Source organism: Ursus americanus, chromosome 1 (assembly GCF_024610735.1).
Source record: "Ursus americanus isolate L20-20 chromosome 1, mUrsAme1.1.p, whole genome shotgun sequence".
Taxonomy (NCBI): domain Eukaryota; kingdom Metazoa; phylum Chordata; class Mammalia; order Carnivora; family Ursidae; genus Ursus; species Ursus americanus.
Genome location: NC_142127.1, coordinates 10,911,855 through 10,932,380, shown reverse-complemented (window position 1 = coordinate 10,932,380; position 20,526 = coordinate 10,911,855). Strand labels below are relative to the sequence as shown.

Genomic DNA, 20,526 nt, shown 5'->3' with positions numbered 1-20,526 from the left:
ATTATGCCAAATAGCTCTCAGTGTGAGCTAGCAATAAATAATGATTATGTTATTATTAGTTTTACATTTCTGGAAGTCCCTTCTGAACTGTCTCCATCCTGTCCAATGGACAAGTCCTGCTCATTGGAAGTGAAGGGGAGCGGACAGGGAGAGATCTGCTGAGGTGGCTTCTGGGACTTGCTTTGTTTTCTTCAGCATCTAATTACCTTCAGCTTGGAGACATGGGGACTACTCATGGTGGCTTCTCCCCAGGCTGTCCAGGCTGCCAAGCAGCTGCAGAGCTTTATCAGTCAAGTTTCCCATTGTGTCAGCCTTATCAGATGGCAGAACTGGGAGTCTTTCTGCCTGACTTGGTTGGTCTCCGTCAGGGCCCTACCCACTCTTGCAGCCCTTGTGGCCAAATTTTAAATACTTGTGGGTCCCTCTCTTCCTGGGACTCCTTCCGTCTTGCCTGCAGGGGTCTCCCTCTCCCTCTGCGCTGTAATTGTGTTCCTCTGGCGCTGGCTGTAGGGTCCTCAGGCCTGGGGAGGATGAGTGCACCCCTGAGGCCGCTTCCAAACACTCTCCAGTGAGCTTGCGTGCTGGCAGGGGCACAGGGAGAAATCTGCCGGTGCTGGTTAGTCCCTAAAAGCCTTCCTGAGTTTTACCCCATCCCCCAGCAAAGTGGAGGAGGGGGGATGCTTGTGCTCACCACCAACTCTACACAGCACTCCTACCCCCTCCTCCCATCCCACCCCCACTCTCCCTCCTTCCTAGTACCCACCTCCTTCCTACCACCAAGAGCCCAGTCTGGAGTGATTGATACTAGTTCTGTTTTCAGGATAAGATGTGTGTGCCTACACACCCGCAGAAAATCCCAGCTTTTCTTCAGACCCACCTATACCCAGAGTCTTCCATTACTGTGGCCTGAAATCTTCGCAAATGTCCCCAAAGCAACCCACCCGCCTATCTGTGGCGAGAATTCCAGAGTTCCACCTCCAGTGACACCTCAGCCTGGACTGCATTTAGAAGCAAATCCAAGGAGCAAATTGTAATGGCCCAGGACTTACCAAGCTCTCTGAGAAATCAGTTTTTAGGAACTTTGGCCCCTCCTGCTCCAGGCCTGCTATTCCCCCAGGAGGTGAACCTGGGAAGGTGCAGGGTACACTGTAAAGCCGGAGAGAGCTGGACCTGTGTGTCTTGTGTCTGAGCTTAGAGTCACCTGGACCCAACTGCCTCCTGGGAGAGAGAAGGGGCTACCCCATCACTCCCCTGGCTGCCCTGATTCCAGCCTTCCTGGCCCTGACCCAAACAACCCACCCACCTCCATCCCAGTTCTCCCTGGTGGCCTCCATGGAAGGGGCAGGAAGATATGTGTTGGATACCAGTATGTGTATTCCTGGACCATGCATAAATGTGTGCCAGAAGCTTCTACACAGGCAATGTCCCTGTGCTCACTGGGAACACACCTCCATGCATCAGCTCATGCACATTTATTTGTATATGGTCACAGATTCTACGTGAGTGTACATGCACACACACGGGTGAATGCACGCTTGTGCTCTCTGATGTGCGAAGCATGTGCACGTGTGCTGCGTGGCCAGCTGTGCAGTAACTCTACCCACTCAGCGGCTCACTAGGCAGGACACTGGACTCCTAGGAAAGCTGGGGGTGGGGGTGGCCTCTCACTTGCTGTGTGCTTTTGAATGAGGTACTTGCTCTCTCTGGACTCTCCCCCCCCCCCGCACCCTCCCCCAACCCCCCCAACCCGCCTGTGAAATGAAACCTTTTTATTCCAGAATCCCTGAGGACCCCCTCCAACAATGGGACTTCATTAAAAGACTGGCCTAAAGCATTTGGGGGAGGAGTGGGGGTTGGAAGAGTCTCCAGCCCTGTCCCTTTCCACAAGTTGCCACAGGAGAGTAGCCCTCTCACCTGAGCTCAAAGTGGGAGAAGAGCAAAGTCCTGGCGGGGTGCAGAGGGATGGAGCATACACTGCTGCCTCCCCCAGAGGGAACACTCCATTCTGAACCCACCCTGAGGTGAGGAGAGGCTAAGAGAGGGCGGCTGCCAGGCCTCCCTGCCCCTCCCCGCCCCCTGCCTGTGTCTGTGCTTAGCGGAAGGCAGCCTCAAGTGCCAGAGGAATGGGTTTTCTCCAGCACAAAAAGGAAAATCTGGGCTAACCATTGAAGGAGCTGATGACCCCTCTAGAGAACCACAGCGGACACCTTCATCCGGGGTAAGGAGTCTGGCCAGGGCCTCTCCACCCCTGGCCATGGCCTCTGGCCTCTAGGAGTCAGCCAAGGCTCACCCCTGCCCCTGCAAGTAGGCCTTTTACTGAGGGCATTGGATGGGGGAGTTAGGGTAGGGGGAGACTGGGACACAGCGACCTCCCTGGTGAGATCATCTCTGAAAATCCTGCCATAGGTCACCAGGGGCAGTGGGAGCCAGGTAGGGGGCAGGCTAGCAGGCCACTCCCTCTGTGTGCCCGGGGCAGCCCAGCCTAGGGGGCCTGAGGATTGGCCATATGTGCACACACAAACACCAGTCACTATTGGCATCCACACACACCGAGCACACACTTCCACCTCCCAAGCCTGGTGGGAAAGGGCTTAATGCCACCCCTATATAAATGCTCCCTCACAGTACAACCCACAAACACAGAAGCTTGTACAGACATACCAGGCAGCCCCACACACCCCAATATCTCCTCCTCCATCTGCAGCCTCCCCCTGACCCTACTGAAGGAGCAAGAATTTTGAGCAAGGAAACAGAGACCTTTGCCCTCAGAAAGAGCCAGGGATCGATACTGTTTAGACTCAGCTAGTGTGTATTTCCTTCTGGGCTGAGGAAGATTTAAGTTTATGGTTCAATCCGACCTTTTTTTTTTTTTCTTTTAAAGGTAGAAAATGAGGAAGTTGGGATAGCACACTCCACTATTTATTTCAGTGCAACCTCAGACTTTTTAATACACAGGCGGCTCACTAAGCCAGCCCCATAAATCAGAGAAATCAATGCCTGTGTATGATTATTACTACTTTCTTTTTTTAGAGGGGGAACAAGAAAGAGGTTTGACCAGAGTCCTCTTCCTCTCTCCTCAGCCCCAATCAGGAAGAAGGGAAAATGGGGATGAAAGCAAGAAGGTAGGAAAGTCAGGGCCTGGGCCAGATTCCTGAGGTCGAGGCAGTTGTTAAGAGTAGAGATGACATAGAAGACGACACGCGGCCACAGAAGAGGCGTGGACCAAATACGTAAGTCTTCGAGCTTCAGTTTCCTCCTCTGAACAAAGAAGAAAATTCTCTTCGCCCGTAGTGGTTGGAAGATAAACGGAGATATGGGGAAGAAATCAAATTACATAGTAATGATACATCTATAAGCTTCACTAATAGAATCTTGGGGATGGGTAATCACCTCCTCTTTCTCCCCCAGGGTTGAGGGGAAGAGCTCTTGCTTTGACCTCCTGAGAGTGGTGAAGAAGAGCTTTAAGGAACAGGATGGCTCCTGGAGTCGCTGCTCGCCTTGGCCCCTGCCCCAGCCTCTAGATCTGGTGGTCTTGAGGGGCTTAGGGACCCTAAGGGCCACAGTGAAGAAGGGCAAAGAAAGGGTAGCCCCATTTCCAGGCACTCAAATGATCAGGTTCTCTGTAGAGCAGAGTGCCCCCAACACCACATCTGGATGTGGCCAGGACCCTTCCTGATGTTCTGAGCTAAGTGGATGAGGAGAAGAGAACTCTGGGCTCCAAGTATCAAACCCTCTAACTTGAAGCCCTGGAGAGCTTGAAGATCCCGGCCCCCCTTCCCCCACCAAGGAAGGCAAAGGATGTACTTCCAACCACAAGAAAACCATTCATTGGGGCCAACCCAGGGAAGAGCCCTGGCCTCTGCTTCCCACTCTTCACTCAGAGTGGTTAAGCACCCATCGTGTGCAGAGGTTAGTCTATGCACCCCAAGAAAGCGTGAAGGGGAGGAAAAAGATTTACTGCAATGAAGTTGGGAACCCATGGCAATCTCAAATACACTCTCCAACTCCAGGCCATTGAACCTCAGCCCCCCAAACTTTTGAGCAGGGACTCAGAGCGTACTAGCCCTGTCACTTCCCCAGATAGAGGCCCCAAATCAGCCAGAAGTTTTTTCTAGGAAAGAGGCAGAATGACCATTCTCACTTCTCACAAAGTCAATCCTGCAAAAACAACAGGAGAGAAGCTCAAGGGAAGAACACAGAAACAGTTCCCATGCATGCGTGAGCCCCACAAACACACCTGCAAGCATTCTGGTGTGCAAACACCAATGAACACATGTACACACACCGCGAGCTCACAAACATCCAAGTGTGCATCTAATTACAGAGAAAGGAACACCCAGTGAGCACAATACTCACACATGCAGGGACACACAAAACCAGGTAGCTCCTCAGATGCATGTACATTTGCACGTGATCACATATGCACACAAGTGTGCAAGGACACCTACATATCTAGCCACACACGGACAGGAACATACACACATTTTTCAGAAGACAGGAAGAAAGGAGGAAAGGAGGATTTACCATGAAAAAACAAAACCTGAACAAAAGGGAGGTGATACCTCTTGAGGAGGGACCTCCCGTTCCTCCTCCTAGTCCCTGAAAGTAGGGGGCCCAGGGCCTGCCCAGGAGGGGGAAGGCCTCAGGGTCAGGGGCTAGAGTGCATACATTTCCCTCGGGGAAGTCCACGTGTCCTGAGGGTTCCGAAGACTTGTGTCTGTGCCCCCTCCCCCCTCAATCAGGAAGCAAGGCTTTGTTGGCATTCCGAGAGTGACCCCGCTTAGGTTTAGGTTCTGGATGAGGCAGGCCTGCGCCCACGTGGGAATTCCGGCCCCCAAATGATCCCAGCAGCAGACCGAGCTGCCGCTTTGCATCGCTTCCCAGCATCCGGGCCTCTTCTCCCTTATGTGGAACCAGGAGATCCCGGCCGGGAGAGGCTCCCCGTGCCACCCTCCACCTGCGCTTCGCCAACGGAATCACTTCTCCGAACCAAGAGCGGTGAAGTCCAGGCGGCCGAGGGGCCAGGCCCAGAGGCCCGCCGTAGAGCGCCCTCGCCGGAGTGGGCAGCTCTGAACTGGAGGCAGCCCCTCACCTCCGCCCGGCCTTGGGAAGGCCTTCCGCTTCTGGAGGGGAAAACCGCAAGCAAACCCCGCACTGGGTTGTGAGAGGAGGAAGGAAAGAAAAGGGAAAGGTGCAGGCCGAAGCGAGGAGCGAAGCAGGTTGAACCAGAGGAGGCCAAAGCCAGGCTGGGCCTGGCCGGGCACAGGGAGCAGCCGGACAGCCCCGGCAGTGTTTCCGAAGTCAGGACGGGGTTTTGTTTTGTTTTTTTTCTTTGCCTTTGGGCTCCTTGGGACGCCACCGGAGACCAGGCGTGGGCCTCCGCACGCTCCAAAGCCAGGCCTAGCCGGCTCTGGGCCGCCTCTACCGCCGCGCGCTCGTCTTGCCCCGGGTATTCGTTGTGCGGTGATCGGAAGGCCGGCCGGGCAGCCCGGGGCTCGCCGCCCGGTGCGTGCGCGGTGCGCGCGGGGCCCTCGTGTGCCCTGCGCCCACGCCCTTCCCGAGCCCGCAAGGAGGAGGGCCGCCAGCGGCTCGTGAGCACAGTGTACACTTTATTTCAGACTACAGGTTTCTGAACATAATAAAATCTTTGGCTTGTAGCGGCGGTTCAGTCTCGCAGTCTGTGGGGTCGTATTTCTCAACAAGTCTCCGGAAAACGAAAGGGGAGCAGGACAGACAGACCGACAGAAGGGGCTTGGGAGGTGGGGGAGAGGCAAAGGGCAGACACGCGAGGAAACACACTCTCACGCACACAAAGAAAAGTCCCAGAGAAAGGAGGGCCAGCAATGCGGGGCGGGAGGCACCGGAGAAGCAACAACATTCAAAAGAAAAAGGCAACGAAAACGAAACTGGGCCGGGGGCAGCGAGGCGGAGGTGGGGGATAAAATAATTATAATAATTATAATAATTATAACAATAATAATAAAGGAGATTAATAAAAAGTCCAGCAAATAGAGATCGCTACACATATTTCTTTTCCTTACCTGAAATTAAATATATACAAGGTCGTAAGCGGTTTGGCTAGATAGAGCTTTAAGGAGTTCGCAGTTTCGCCCCTTATACTGTGAATAGAGAATAGATCTTATTTTTCGATAGCACCTGTCCGAGTCTTTCTCCCTTTTTAAAAATGTTTCCTTCAAACGTGACTCTCCATTCTGAGAATCTCTCTCTCTCTTCCCTGTTGCTCCCTCCCTCCTGTGCGCGGATTCTTTCTCCCCTGGCGTGGGGCCGGCCAGGCGGCGGCGGCGGTGGCGATGCCAGGAGGGGGCGCGGGCGCGGCGGCCGGACCGCGCGGCCCCAGCCGGCGGGCGGCTACTCGCTCTCGTCTTTGTCCTGGACCGTGGTGGTGGAGTGGTTGTACAGTCCCTGCGCCATGAGGTGCAGCGCCAGGCCGTTCTTGATGCCCGTGGCTTTCTTGATCTTGGCGCGCTTGTTCTGGAACCAGATCTTGATCTGGGACTCGTTGAGGCTGAGCTCCTGGGCCAGGGTCTGCCGCCGCTGCTCCGTGATGTAGCGGTTCGCCTGGAACTCCGCCTTGAGTCTCTGCAGCTGCTCCGCCGTGAACGCCGTCCGCGGCCGCTTGTCCTCCTTCTCGTTCTTCTTCTTCTTCAGCTTCCTGGTGCGCGGACCTGCAGCGGCGGAGAGGGCCGGGTGGGGGTGGGGACGGAGGGCAGAGGGGCGGGGGGAGAGGGCAGAGGAAGCCGTGAGAATTGCAGAGCCGAGCGGGGATCGCGCCCCGAGCTTCGGGGGCAATAGCGGAGGCCCTGCTGCGCCCCTGGCTCCCTCCCACCGGCTAGCCCCGAGATCAATCGCCTGGCTGCTGGGGTCGCAGACTTCCCTTCTGGGGGGCCAGAAGGACCGCGGAGGAAAACTGGCCGAGGTTGTCCGTGCACCCCACACACCAATTCGGAACCAGAGAGCCGCGTGCCACGCTTAAATCCCATAATCCAAGATGGAGAGACATTTGGAGCCCCATCCGGTGGATCCCAGAGTTGGAGGTCAGGGGCCTGCTGTCTTCAGGGCCCTGGAATAAAAAGAGGCTCAGGACTGGCCCAGTGAAGACACCGGGCGGAACTGCCCTGAGGGAATTGCCAGCCGCAAACTCATCCTCCCTTCCACCCCAAGAAGCGCTCCTACGCCCAGCACTTACGATAAGACCCCATCTGCTTGTAGCTATTGACCCCAGAAAACAAGGGGATAGGGAGAGGATGGTGAGGGGCTTGCCTAGATCCAAAGTCTTTGGTGTATGTTCTCTCTGTTCCTCCCTTCTCTTTGGCTTCACGAAGCCCTTTTTAGAGTCCCAGGGAAACAATGACCACCCCCTTCTCTGAAGGGGGAACAAGGCTTTCACCCAGTCGCACACCTTACCCGCATAACCCTGGCCCCCAGGGTTCTCTGCTTTGCTCCTTGGATGGTGCCAGTAAGAAAGAGAGGACCCTTCCCATTCCTCCACCCAGCTGTACAGGCAAGGTCTCCCTTCTCTCTCTTTTGAACACATCACCCACAGTTTCAGGATTGAAAAGTCCTGTATAACAAAAACAGGCCAGATCCTGCTTCCCCTGCCCATCTATGACATTTGCAAGGAGACTACATCCATCCTTCCCCCATTCATGAGCAAAATATGAGCAGAGGGAGAGAGACAGAGGGACAATACTGACAGAAATCTGTGCTTTGCCTCTAGGATGGATATGGGAAGAGGCCCCAGCAAACCTCCCCAGGAAAGTGAAGTCTCTCCCAAAACCTAGTCTGGGAAGAGAGCAGCTATGGAGCCCAGCCCTGGGGTGAGGAGGGGGAAAAAGGAGGCAGCCTTTAAAGCCTGCAGCTCTGTCGGTAAGCCTCACACCCAAGTCTTCCGGCATTTACTTGGTGGGCCCTGTCGTGGTTATGGGAGATTCCTGAGCTAAGTTAAGTCCCTGTCGGGCCTTTTAATATCTGAAACTGTCTAGAAAGAAGGGTCTTCACCAGCATCTCCAAACCTAGGAACAGAGGTGACAAGCTGGGCTGCTGGCTCCAGGGGCAGGCCAGCGCCTGGGGTCACCAGCTGTCCTGTGACAAAAGAGTCCAGGCCTGGCTGACTGCAGCGACTCAGGTCTGGGTTGAGGTTCAACTCCCTGAACTGCCCATGCAGGAGGAGCCAGTACGCTGCCTCCCCAGGCACATAAGAGGGAAATTGGCCAAGAACAAAGGCAAGGCCCACTCCTAAGCTCGGTGCAGAGAGGACTGAGAGGTGGGGTGGGGAGGAAGGACGGCCTTGGTTTAGATTAGTAACTAGCTGAGCGGGTAGAGATGGCCCAGGAAATGTGCACATCTCCAAAAAGGCCCCGCTGTACGTTGTGCATCTGGGACGTGGTGAGAGTGTTGTTGTGTATGTGTGTGCAGAGGCACGGACACTTGTAATAAAATCGTAGCCTCCTGGCCAGCCTGAGCCGCACAGCCTGACAGCTCAATCACTCTATCCATCAGGCGAGTCAATCAAAGCAGCTTTTCGGAGGTTCAGGGAGCCCGACGTGTCAATAACGGGGCTCGAGATGGCGGGGGCTGATAGCGCGCATCGATCCGCGCCCGGCCTGCAACCGTGGGGAGGATAGACACCAGCCGGAGTAGAGCGGCGCATGGCTACGCTGTGCCCGGCCTCCTATCGGACCCGGGTGCCCGGAACACCAATTGTAGGCCAGAACCCCTGCCGCCCTCCTCGCCGCGCCCACCGGCCTCTCTGGCGCTGCCGCCCCGGGAGGAGGGCAGGCCCCAGCCTCCTCTCCTGAGGCCTAGGGCTGTCCCAGCGAGGGTCTCTCGGCCTCCGGGTTTCCAAGCGCGAGGGACAGGCGGGAAAAGGGCCGAAGGAAGTCGAGAAAAACAATCTACAGCTGGCAGAAATCTGCTAACTGGCAGATACGGGGAAGAAAGGAGCGAGAAAAGGAAGGGGCAGGGCCGGGAGGATGTGCAAGCCCTGCGACGGAGACGCTGCCGAGGAGGCTGCCGATCATACCCTGTGCCCCCGCGATCTGGCCCGAGCCGGACCGGTCTCCTCTCCACTCCCACTGTCTGTGAGCTCTTGAGAACCAGGAGCCGGGGGCTCTGGGCACCGACAGTTTTGGCTACCATCTTTCCCTGGATTCTACCCACCCGGGTCAGACTCTCTAGCTTACCCGGCCTGGGGAAGAGGCACAGCGATCAAAGGCTTTTCTCTCTGTGTGCCCTCCAATCTATCTCTCTGTAAATGAACTCTCCTCAGAAAATATCGAGGTGGTGTTTGTGTTTGTAAGAACATAAGGTGACGATTATTTCTCTGATCGGAGCCTTGTTCCATTTCGGCCTCCGCAGGACCTGGCTGGCGGGATTTCAGACCCATATCACTAGGCCCACCTTCCCCCCGGCTCTAAACACCCCTCTCCCTGGAAGAAAAATCAATGGCTGATTGTGTGTTTTCTAAGGATAATAAAGGTAAAACACAAAGAAGGCCCGAGGGCCTCGGAGTTCAAAACCGAAGGATCCAGACTCTAGGTTCCCGTGCCAGGAGCTGTAGCCTCTCGTGTGGTAGCCACGGAGGCCAGGAGCGCAGAACTGGGGACCCACCCGGCTGTGACTGGGACGGGGGTGAGGAGGAGGACGAGGAAGCCGGCGTGAGAGAAGAGTGCATCCGAGGCCGGGTCCGCTCTCCCCAGCACGGCGGCGGCTGAGCGTTCTGGGGGCGTCCGCGGGGCCGAAAGACATGGCGCAGCCCGGGGTTGGGTACTCACCGGAGGACGGACGATCCGAGTAGCGCGTGCAGTACACCCAGGCGGGCCATACGAGGGGCTGCTGCGAGTCAGTTTTGACCACGGGCCCGCCGTTGGCTGAGCCCATAAGCAGGATGGCGGGGTTGCCGTGCTCCGGGTACTTGGCACCCTGCGCACTAGGGCTCCCCACGCCGCCTCCGCTGCCGCCGCCGCTGTCCGAAGGCTTGGCTGCTGCCGCCGCAGCCGCCGCTGCCACGGCCGCCGCCGCCGCCGCCGGGTTCCCGGCTTTAGACGCACCGGCACCGCCGCCCGCGGCTGGCGGAGAGCCGTCGGGTGGGCCACAGTTCACGTCCGGAGCGCACAGGAGCGAGGAGGCGCCCGGCGCCCGCGTGCCCAGCGGGAGGACAGGGTCTCTACCTGCGCCGGTCTGGCCTCTGTCACGCTCCACCCGGCCTCCTCCTGCGCCTCCTCCGGCCGCCGCCGCCACCAGCAGCTGCGGCGGCGGCTGCTCCTTTTTGCAGCCGAAGTCCGGCCTCAGGATGTTGTCGATGAAAAAGTTGGTGGTGCGGTGAAGCTGGGCCGCGGGCTGAGGCTGGTGAGCAGGCGCCGCGAGATGCTGCGGCGGCGGCGGCGGCGGCGGGGGCGGGGGGTGCGGGGGGAGGTGCGGGTGGTGGGCCAGGGGCGGCAGGCAGGGCGCCGCGGGCGGCGAGGGGGGCGCGGGCTGCGGGGACACCGGCACGCTGTCTCCATCGCTGCCGCTGCTGCCGCTGGCGCCGGGGCTCAGGCTCAGGCTCAGGCTGCCCGGGGCCGCCGCCACCGCCGCCGCGCCGAGGCCCGAGTCGCGCTGACTTTTAGGTTCCGGCTGCTGTTCTTCCATGCTCGGCCGCCCCGCCGCCCCGGCCGCCGCGCCGGCCCCCGCCCCCCCCGCCTCGCTCCCCACCCCACTTTGCCAGCGGCCCGTGGGGGTGTGCGGAGGAAGGAGGCCGGCGAAGCCCCAGCGAAGGCACGGGGCGGGTGCGGGAGAAAAAGCCCAGGCGTCTGGCCTGGATCGCTCGCTCTTATCGAGCAGATAGATCTCGCTGTCTCTCCCTCTCTCTAATTTGTAGACATCCAGATATGGAGACACTTGGCTATTTCTTTTTTTCTTTCTGCAACCAGATTCAATGATTTGTTTTAAATGGGGAATAAGCCACGCCAAAAAGAAAAAAAAAAGAAAAAGAAAAGAAAAAAAGCAAGAAAAAAGAAAAAAAGCTCCAAGAATTTTTTTTCTTAAAGGGAAAAAATAGTCTTTAAAGTCTAGCCATCTTCCTAGGCAGTAGTGAGGGGTTTGACTTCCCCGAGTGTCACGCTCAGCTGTGCCCAGAGCGCGAGGCTGGCAGCGCCTTTAATCGCCTTTGCTTTTTTTGCAGGGAGAGCGCGTCTCCGCCAGCGCCGGGGCTGCCTTTTTTTTTTTTTTTTTTTTCAAATCTCTGACAGCTCGGATCTTTGCACAAACTCTCTCGCTTAAAAAAAAAATCACCCAGGCACACTTTTTGCCTTCAAACCGGAAGCACGTGAGTCAGGCCGCACGTGTGCGGGGCCAATGGCGAGCCAGGACTCGCGCTGACACCCGGGCCTCGGCCCAATGGGCGCGCGCGGGACTTTGCGGATAAATAATCCGGGGGCGGCGGCCGCTGGCGGAGAGGGGGCGCCGCGGCAAGGGCCCCGCGCGTCCGGCCCGCCCTCCCCCACCCGCGCCCGTGCCCCTCCCCCTCTTTCAAGCCAGGACCGAGGAAGGGGCAAAGGAGACCAGGGAGGGGTGGATTTCGGGGTGTTGGCAAATAGAGAAGCAACTCCATAAACAACTTGTTGGAGAAATGCAGGATTATGGGTGCGTGCGCGCCGGGCACAGGGTCAGGAGGCAGGGTCCTCGACTCTTTTACATCCCTATGCCTAAGAAACAGCCTTTTATTTTCTTTTTCTTGTTGCTATGAAGGGTGAAATGTCACTGTGTGTGTCTCTGTGTGTGTGTGTGTGTGTGTGTGTGTGTGTAGGGAGAGGGATGAGACGAAGAGGGTCAGAGATGTGAAATAGACCTAGAGCCTAGAGTTGGTTACTTTCAGAGAAGCGGTTTATTTTTTCATAAACAGCAAACTCCGGAGGCCAGCTGCGCCTAGCTAGCACCGTCTGTTTGTAGGTTTTGCATTGCATACCGGCCAGCTGCATTGCATGTCCTTTCCGGAGTATCCATATTCCTGTCCTACCCTGTCCGGACCTTCGACAACCCCCGGGAGCTGTCCTGGCGCCATTAAGCCAAGCCCAGAGGGCGCGAGAGAGCCGAGCGCCGGTCGCGCCAGGCGCTTGTTCTTTCCCTGGCCGCCAGAGTCGAAGCCATCAGGGCATCGTAGAGTTGTCCTGGGCGGGCCCCTGGGCTAAGCAAGTCCGAGTGCGGATGTGCGCGAGGCACGGCTTTTGGGTTCGGGGTAACCCCCGGTTAGATTTTCCTGCAAAGTGAAATCAAACAAATGAGAATACTGCACCCTAAGTGTTTGCCCTAGCCAGCTGACGATGTGGATAACGAGTTTATCCCGGTTGCCCGGATCTCTCTGGAATTGCTCCCGACTCCCTGGAGGCCTCTGGCTCTAGCCCTGCATGTTCTTCCCAAGCTTTGGGGGAGCGCGGAGGCACATGCCAATTCCACGCTCACGGAGACCCGTCTCCATTCCGCTGGGCTCTTTTTCGCTGTTTCCTGGACGAGGCACCTTGAAAGTTTTCCCGTCTCCAAGGATGGGGTGAGGGGAGGTGAGATGCTGGACACCAGCAGGATTTGTCTAACCAGCTGTTGGGGAGGACCAGGCTGAGACTGTGTCCTGAAGCCTGGGGTACCGGAGAGTGGCTAGAAAGGCTCCGGCAACGTAGGCCTTCTTAGGGGTGTTAGCTTGGAGCTCCAACGAACCTGTTCTCCCTGACCGCCATCCTTAACTGGGACGGCGGAGAAAGGGTCTCCGGGGATATTGCCTTATAGGACAATACAAAAAAATTCCCTTGTGCCCCGAAAAGTCACAGAGGATTAGGAGGAAAATAAAACGAAAACCGCAAAAGGCAAAACCACCGCAGAAGCCGAAGTTTCTCAGAGGGGCTGGTGGAGAGCGAGAGTTCGGATTCCGGGCTGCATCTTCGGGTCAGCCGAGTGTCTTCCTATACCCGGGTTCTCACAGATCCTGGTTAGACCTGCCCGGCGGCCTGGGGGCTGCCCGAACCATTTTCGGGAGAGCTGAGCTAAGCAGGCCCACCGTGATTTCCTCAACCCTCCCAAGCTGCCCCCCAACCCCACCTTGGAGTCTACCGGGTCCTCTTCAGTTCCACACCCAAGGGCTCCCCGAAATCTCCCGGTGCCCCCACCGTTTCTCCCCGAAATGGGGGTGGGATTTTATTTATATTTAAGTTCGCAAAATTGAAATCTTTATCCCGCAAGCGAGCGTGGGTACTTAATTAAATTCTAATTAGGACACTATCAATATCCTATTTAGCCGCGTAGCTTTTGTGCGCCGCGGTCCCTTTCAGCGCCGTAAATAGGGTCTCGACGCCTTATCTCGCCTGCAGGAGACGCCTCGAGAAGGGCTGCGGAAGATAATTTATAGGTTTTAATTACTCTTCATTCCGCCTGATCAGCTTGGCGTTCATCACAGGCCTGTGAATAAAACCCTGGTCAAAAGCTCTGTCACATCGCGCTGGCAAGACGCTTAATCAAAGTGAGCGGCCCCGCGCGCCGCGCGGCCCGGCTCTTCCACGTAATTTCCAGCCAGCTGATAAAGCCAGCTGAATAATGCGGCGGCCCTTTGGAGACACCATTTACAGAAATGACTTTATTGACGGCTTAACGTCGGTAATTCATTTTACCTTTCATGTAGTGGAGCCCGGATTTGTTACAGTAATGGGATGATAAATGCACCCGCGGCCCACGAGCTCCGGCTGGATTAGGCGGCGCTCCCGCGCGCTGCCTGGTCCCCCCCCCCCCCAGGCCAGGCCTGCGCCCCGGATGCTCCGCACCCAGCACCGTCAGCTCTCCACGACCCCCACCCGGGCCCACGCCCTCCTCTCCATCCTGAAAATGCACATACTATGCTAGTGGGTTGGTGTCCTAGCATGCCTGGAACTGAGGTGTGTGTATGCTGAGAGTGAGAAAATGTTGGCCGAGATAGGTGTGTGAGGGGGTCCAGAGGACTCGGAGTGGGCTCAGGACGGGGGCGTGTGGGTGAGGAAGTACCGGCAGGGTGAGTTGTGAGTATGTGGGTAAAGGGGTTGGTTGTGGATGTAGCTATGTGTGTGCACGTCTGAATACCTTGGTGCAGCTGTGGGTTTGGGGGTACTCCTTTCTGCTTTTGAGAATTAAGGAATTTCTTCCAACTTGTTAGATATCCAGGTGGGGATGGCAAGGAGGTAGACTGACCGGAAGCAGGTGGGGAAATCTACAAGGAAGTGAATGGAGTCCCTTTCTCCAAACGCCCTCAGCTTCTGGGCCAAAGGTATGGAAGTTTGGAGACACCCAGTGCCCCTTTCCATTGCCTTGAAGTTCTGAGTTGTGCAGTTTCCCCAGGGCAAGAGGCTCCACAGAAGGCCCCTGACCTAGCCACATCTGTGCAATAGATCGTCCCCAAGCTCCGCTTCCATTCCTAGCCCACGTTCAAGTGGAGAATAGGGAAAAAGGTTTTTTTTTGTTTTAAATGTCGAAGAGGGGGAATTCCCTATGGTTTATTTCCCCACTTGAGGGAAGGTAGGGGCCCAAAGAGGCTTTCACTGGTGGTGGTGTGGGGGGGTGGGGGAAACAGGATAGAGAGAGACCCCAATCCTATTGCCTTTCTCCCAGTCCCAGTCTATTTCCTCCATTTTCTGCATTCTCCGAGGCTAACAGAGGCTTCCACTGAGCAAAAGGCACCTGGCCACACAGACAGAAAGTAGGTTTGTGTGTTTGGGGGTACTAGAGAAGTCTGAGGGTCCTAAAGCAGGAAGACTGATGAGTGCTTTTCAAGGTGAAGGCTGAGAAATTATACCTTTGTTCCTCCTCTTCCCATTCTTACAAAACCACTTATCTATTCACAGAGTGGCCCATGGCTGTGGGGGCCAAAGCCTGTATTTGAGTCTATTTGCTTGTGTACGTGAGAACCACAAAGGGAGTCTATAAAAGCGCTGATTGTGTGTCTGTGTGCTTGTGTGCTTGGAAGGAGGCTGGTATATGCACACTTGAGCGTGTGCGCCCGAGTCTGCCCCACCAGCTGGCTGGGCTCGGAGAAATGTGTTTGCTGAGGGCTTGGGTGCATGCTGTTCCGAAAACAGAGATCTCCCGCCAACCTGCATTTCCGCAGAATTTTGGATTTCGTTTAGGAAGAGACAAATGTCATGGTCTTGCCTGCTTCCACCTCTCTTTTGAGGATGGGTGTGAGGAGAATTGTGAAAGAAACCCTTGCAGCTTGGCCAGGCGTGTGCGCGATGGGCCGAGAGTGCGAGCGTGTTGCATGCACACGGTGGTAATCGCATTTCGAGTGTAGATCAGATGGCGGTGGGGCCTCGTGGCGCGGGACATGAATGAGTTGTCGCAACACAATAGCATGCAGCCTTCCTACGGGGACTGGGTGACCAGCGGTTTTGTTGGGAGTGAATGCGAGGAGATTTCTGCTACAAGTGCCGCGGTATTATTATGAGCCAGAAGGTCAGACTATACATCGCAGGTCCCCAAAGCCTATAGACCTTGGGAAATGTGGGGCCTCGAGCCACGTCATTGTACCTGACAGTCCTTTCAATAGACTAATTCAATTAGCGCTCTTGGTTTTGGTCTTCATTTGGAAGCGATAATAATGTGGGGGGGGTGGGGGTGCAGGGGGATTCCTTGGGTATTGGTTAGGGATCCTAAGCAGTTCTGCCTGAAGCTTGGAGTGGGACTGGGGGAAGCGGGGGAAGGGCAAAAGCTGAGATGGGGGGTGCGTGGGAGGCAAACCATGGAATATAAAAATGCTCTGTTGACTCTCGAAATTGGGGTGGTAGCTTTGTTTGTAGATGGCCCAGAAGATGGGGAGGGGGGAGGAATCAGGGAGAATTTTTTTTCTATGTGCATGAAATACACCCATAAATGTCCAGGTTCCTAGAAATTAGGAAGGAAGGAAGGAAGGAAGGAAGGAAGGAAGGAAGGAAGGAAGGAAGGAAGGAGGGAAAAGGAAAGAAGAGAGGAAGGTAGGTGCCTGCTGTTGAAGGTTGTCCCCTTTGGGGATTTCAATATTTGGATTTATGTCCCCACCATTCTGCCTTCCCACAGGGTTTTCTCCCTTTTATCCGAGGAAGCAGTTCACAGGACAGACCGTTTTTGTTCTAGAAACGGTTTGGGTTTTTGTTAGGGGATTTTTTTTTTTCTCTCAAGCCTGATCAAATTAAGAAAAAATTAAGCCCTTTCTTCACTTGACTGTGGGAAATGGGGGAAACATTTCGGTGATTTCGTAAACTGCACCCGGTAGTCAGGATTCAGAAAGGGCTCGCCGGGCCCTGGTTTCCTTATTGAGCCCTGCCGACTGCCTGCGGGGCCGGCGCCGGGCATCCTGGACACCAGCGCGCAAACCCCAGACTGGTTGCTGCTGGAGGGTTGATGAGCCGGGTTAGGGCTGAGCGGCGATGTTGGAGAAGGAGTTGCAGGACCCCCAGGCTCCAACTATGGGGAAAGCCTTCCCCTTCTCCTCTGTATCCCCAAACCACTCAGGAGCTGTCCCACACAGCTAACCAGGTCCCTGGAGCTGAGGATTTTAGAGCTCACGTCTCCCCAAAACAAGGCAACCACACACACACTCTCTATATTTTTTCTGCACTTTAATCGGACATGCGGCTTTTCTCCTTACACCGAATTCCACCCAAACACCAAAACTGAAACGCTAATGGTTTATCCTCCCCCACAAAAATAATAAGACCCGGAGTGAAATCAGCGTCTACGCTGGAATTTTCTTCTCTCCTTTATTTTGCTTTTCATCTTCTCTCACCCCTCCCCCTCCCTAAGAGGTTCCCTTGAGCCCAGGCACCCTCAGGCCGAGGGGGACCCTAGCCCACCCCAGTCCCCACCTTTCCAAGTGGCGGCTCCCGCCTCGATCCTGCTCGGCGCCGGTCGGAGTCCACACCGACTGGCCTCGAGCGTGTGCACGCCGGTGGGTACCAGTGTGGGAGCGAGTGAGGAGGGGCCAGCGCGGCTTCTGGGTTCTGCTGCCCCCCTCCCTTGGCTCAGTCCATGCTCCCCGGGAGGTCCAGACCCAACTTCAAAGTTGGGGACAAAAAAATGATAGTAATTCGAAAAAAAGAGGAAAAACCACAGCATCCAAGTCCTTTGCATATGAATACCCCTGCAGCTCCAAAAACCGTGTTCTTTCTGTTTGCCCGAGTACACTGTCCTCCTTCTCCTTCCCTTGACTCCCATAGGGGTGAGAGGTGTCCCTGGAATCTTCTCCCACCGACCCGGGTAAAGGAAGCAGAAGTCCGCGCACCCAGCTCTCGCTGCTCTGGCTCCTGGATCGCGCCTTCCTGCCTCCCTTCCCGTGGGCCCCAGGGCGCGAGCCAGGCCGCGCCCCCCTTTCGTCCTCGGAGACGTAGCCTCCCGACCCTCATCCCGGGGAGGATGCGGGACTTGCTCCGGGCTCCAGCCGAGGTCGGCTCTTCGGGAGGCTGGCAGGGTGGCGAGGGAGGGTAAAGTTTAGTCCGGAAGGGGAGCGGGCGGGGAAGGGAAGTCTCAAGAGCCTGGAGTGGAGAGGGAATGGGGCGAGAACCTTGTGTCTCCCCCCACCTCCACCCCACCCCACCTCCTTCTTTCCCAGACCCGATCCCTTGCGGGTGAGGCGGGAAGGGAGGGGTCACTGCCATGCCGCGGCCTTCCCGGGCCACCTTCCCTGTCCGCTAGCTCCTGCAGAAACAGGGGAGAGGGAAGAGTGTGCGCCGCTCGCGCGTGTGTTTGTACGTGACTCTGTGTGCGTGAGGCTCCAGGTGAGTGCGTGTGCATGTGTGTCTGGGTGTGTACGGAAGGATTGTGTGCATTTTCAGTGTCCCGCTAATCCTCATGTGTGTGCTTGCGCTATGTTCATGTGTGCAAGTGTTGTGTGCATGGGTTCTGCACCGGTGTACGTGCCTATACGTGGCCATGCGTATAGTCTCCGTGTGTGCGTTTTTTGTGCGAGCTGGGAATGAGAGCAACTCCCTTTACTGAGGCTTTGGAAGTGCAGTGTATTAAGTCGCAAGGACCAGAGAGCTCTGACCCCAAACCAACTGTTCACCTTCCACCCCCCTTCCCCACCCGCTGCAGCCCCCCCCCATATTGGAACTATGCAAAGGCAGAGGAAGCTGTTGTTTAAACATAGATTAAAACAGCCACTGGTTTTCTCTTCCCCTCCAAGACCCACCTATGCAGGTCCTAAGCCCTAAATCCTGACTGGGGGGAGGTGGGTACCACGTGGCAAAGTCAAGATCAAAGGGACCTCAGGAAGTGCATAGACGCAAATCCCACTCCACAGATGCTGCGACTGAGAACCAGAGGAAAGAATAGACTAGGTCAGGTCCCGCAGAGGCTGTCACTTGTCCCAGAGCTCGACAATTCCAGCTCAGAGCCATGGAAGTTTGACTTTTGTTCTGTGGCCTAAACCCCAGATGAGAGCGCAGGGATGAGATGAGGGAGAGTGGTCTCCTTTCCCTGGCTGCCAACCCATTCCATTCACCTCTAAGTAAGGTTCACTCTCTCCCCAATATGTGTGTGTTGAGGGGGGTGGAGAATGGGGGCCTAAGACAGGATATCTTGGGGTTGAGAATGCAGTGGGACGCAAGGGGAGGATCACAGTCCCTCCTTTGGTAGGGTCTCACTCCAGGCCGTATGGTTCCCCCCACCCCCCTACGCAGGAGTGAGCAGCTTCCTCTTCCCCCCACTCACCTTCAGAACTTTCCAGGCTTGAATGGTACTGTTAGGGATGGGGGCTCGGCAGGCCTCACTTCCTGCGGGGGAGGGGGGGAATGAGGCGTGGTGGTAGAAAACCTAACCCAAAGCCATTCCATGCATGTCCCTCCCCTCCGCGCTAAGGACGCCCGTCCCAAAATTGTTATGCAAAGGAGTCAAGTATGTGATCTTCTGGTGATCAAAGGGGCAAAGCCAAATATTAGAGAAGTTAATAATGGATGAGCAGATTAAGAAACCCATCTCCCAGACAATTATGGTCGCAATCGAAAAAGCGCCCCTCTTCCCCCTATTCTCCCACCACCCTCCAAATATAAAAGAAAAAAATAGGTGAAGGACAGGAGTCGGGGATGGTGGTTGAGAAAGGCGGCAGCCTAGTATGCGTGAATGAGCGGGTGCATGGACGAGTTTGTTGAGGGGGGATGACGCCCCCTAGAGGTGACCCTAGTGGGTCCCGGTGTTTTCTCTGGCGGAGCGGGCAGAGCCTTGCCCTCTGTACCCAATGCTCATTGACCCCTAGACAGGGCGTGAGGCCTCTCTGAGCCGCAAGGCTAGAATCACGGTTTCTAGGGATTTTCTTTTCAAACCACTCGGCACCCAGCCTGAGCTCCCCCTGCTACACCCCTTGCTGTCCCCTTTCTAGGGACAGGGACCCTAGGCCAGCGAGGGGTTAGGGCTAGGAGCAGGGTCGAAGAGGCGCTGGCGAATTCCCGGCCAGTTTTCCTGTGAGGAACGCGCCACCTGTCGGTGCTTTCGGAGAATTGCAGCTGTGTGGTGCTCAAGAGAGACGTTTGTGATTGCAGTACCCCACCCGAGGGGAAGAAACTTGGCTTCTTTGCTGTCAGCCGATGCCTGACCGAGGAAAGACAACGGGATTCCGGGAAGGGATCCTTCTTGGGATCGCTTCGCCTCCTGAAAGTCAAAGCTGGAGAGAAAAAACCCACGAGGGGCTCTTTGCTCTGTGATTCGGCAAGCAGAAAATGCCTGAGACACACACAGTAGGGTGGGCTCTGCATTGGGAGTCAGGGACTGGGTTCCTTCGCCCCTCTGTCTTCTAGGTGACCTTGAGCAGCCCCTGGTCCTCTCTGAGCCTGTTTCTTTATTCTAAACTGAGGGAATTAGATTAGATTGACCCCCTCTCAACTCTGACCCTGAGTCTAGCATCGAATTTCAGCCGTAAATGTAGATAGATACCTGTGTCTTATCTTCTTTCAATTTCTAACTCTTAATAGATCCTGGACCTTTATACGCCATTTATACCCTAATCTCTTATACATATTTCATGTATAGCTGCTTTGATTATATTACTATTTTCTCTGTTGTCCAAGGATTTCATTTGATGGGGGTCGGGATGTTTCTTGGCCCGAATTATCTTGAGAAGTGCCCATTTACTAAAATCCTTTTTAAAAAAGAATCAACAAAACAAGAAAACTTTGTTCACTTTGCAGTGTGAATGCCTTGGGGAGGACCCATGAGGAGGACCGGTGTCATGGGGCCAGTGAGAACGTAATGGATGCTGATGTGGAAGGCTTAGAAGAGAAGACCCAGGCCCCGGATCTGGGTCGGTGTAGAAGAGAGGACCGAAGAAAAACCGAGGCTGGAAACAAGGCTGAGGCCACGGGCACTCTTGAGCCCTCCCCCACCGCCGCGAGTGGACTGGACCCTAACCAGAGGCTCCCTCATGGACTGTACCCAGAGAGCAGAAAAGACAAGCGTTACGACCAATGTAGGATAGCTAAAACCTCAAATCACTTCTCCTTGAACTCTCCATGAAATTAATAAAGCGCGGAAACCGGAGGGGGGGGGACAATATTT

The 20,526-nt window shown here is 55.8% G+C and overlaps 1 protein-coding gene across 1 annotated transcript; it reads right to left on the bottom strand.

Moving 5' to 3' along the window:
* Positions 1 to 4,841: 4,841 nt before the first annotated feature.
* EN1 (engrailed homeobox 1) lies at positions 4,842 to 11,266 on the bottom strand. The gene is made up of 2 exons (XM_045804061.2): positions 9,795 to 11,266; positions 4,842 to 6,686 (listed from the first exon to the last, which is right to left on the bottom strand). The coding sequence occupies exons 1-2, from the start codon at positions 10,648 to 10,650 to the stop codon at positions 6,370 to 6,372; spliced, it is 1,173 nt and encodes a 390-aa protein (XP_045660017.2). The 5' UTR covers positions 10,651 to 11,266; the 3' UTR covers positions 4,842 to 6,369.
* Between the last annotated feature and the right edge of the window lie 9,260 nt (positions 11,267 to 20,526).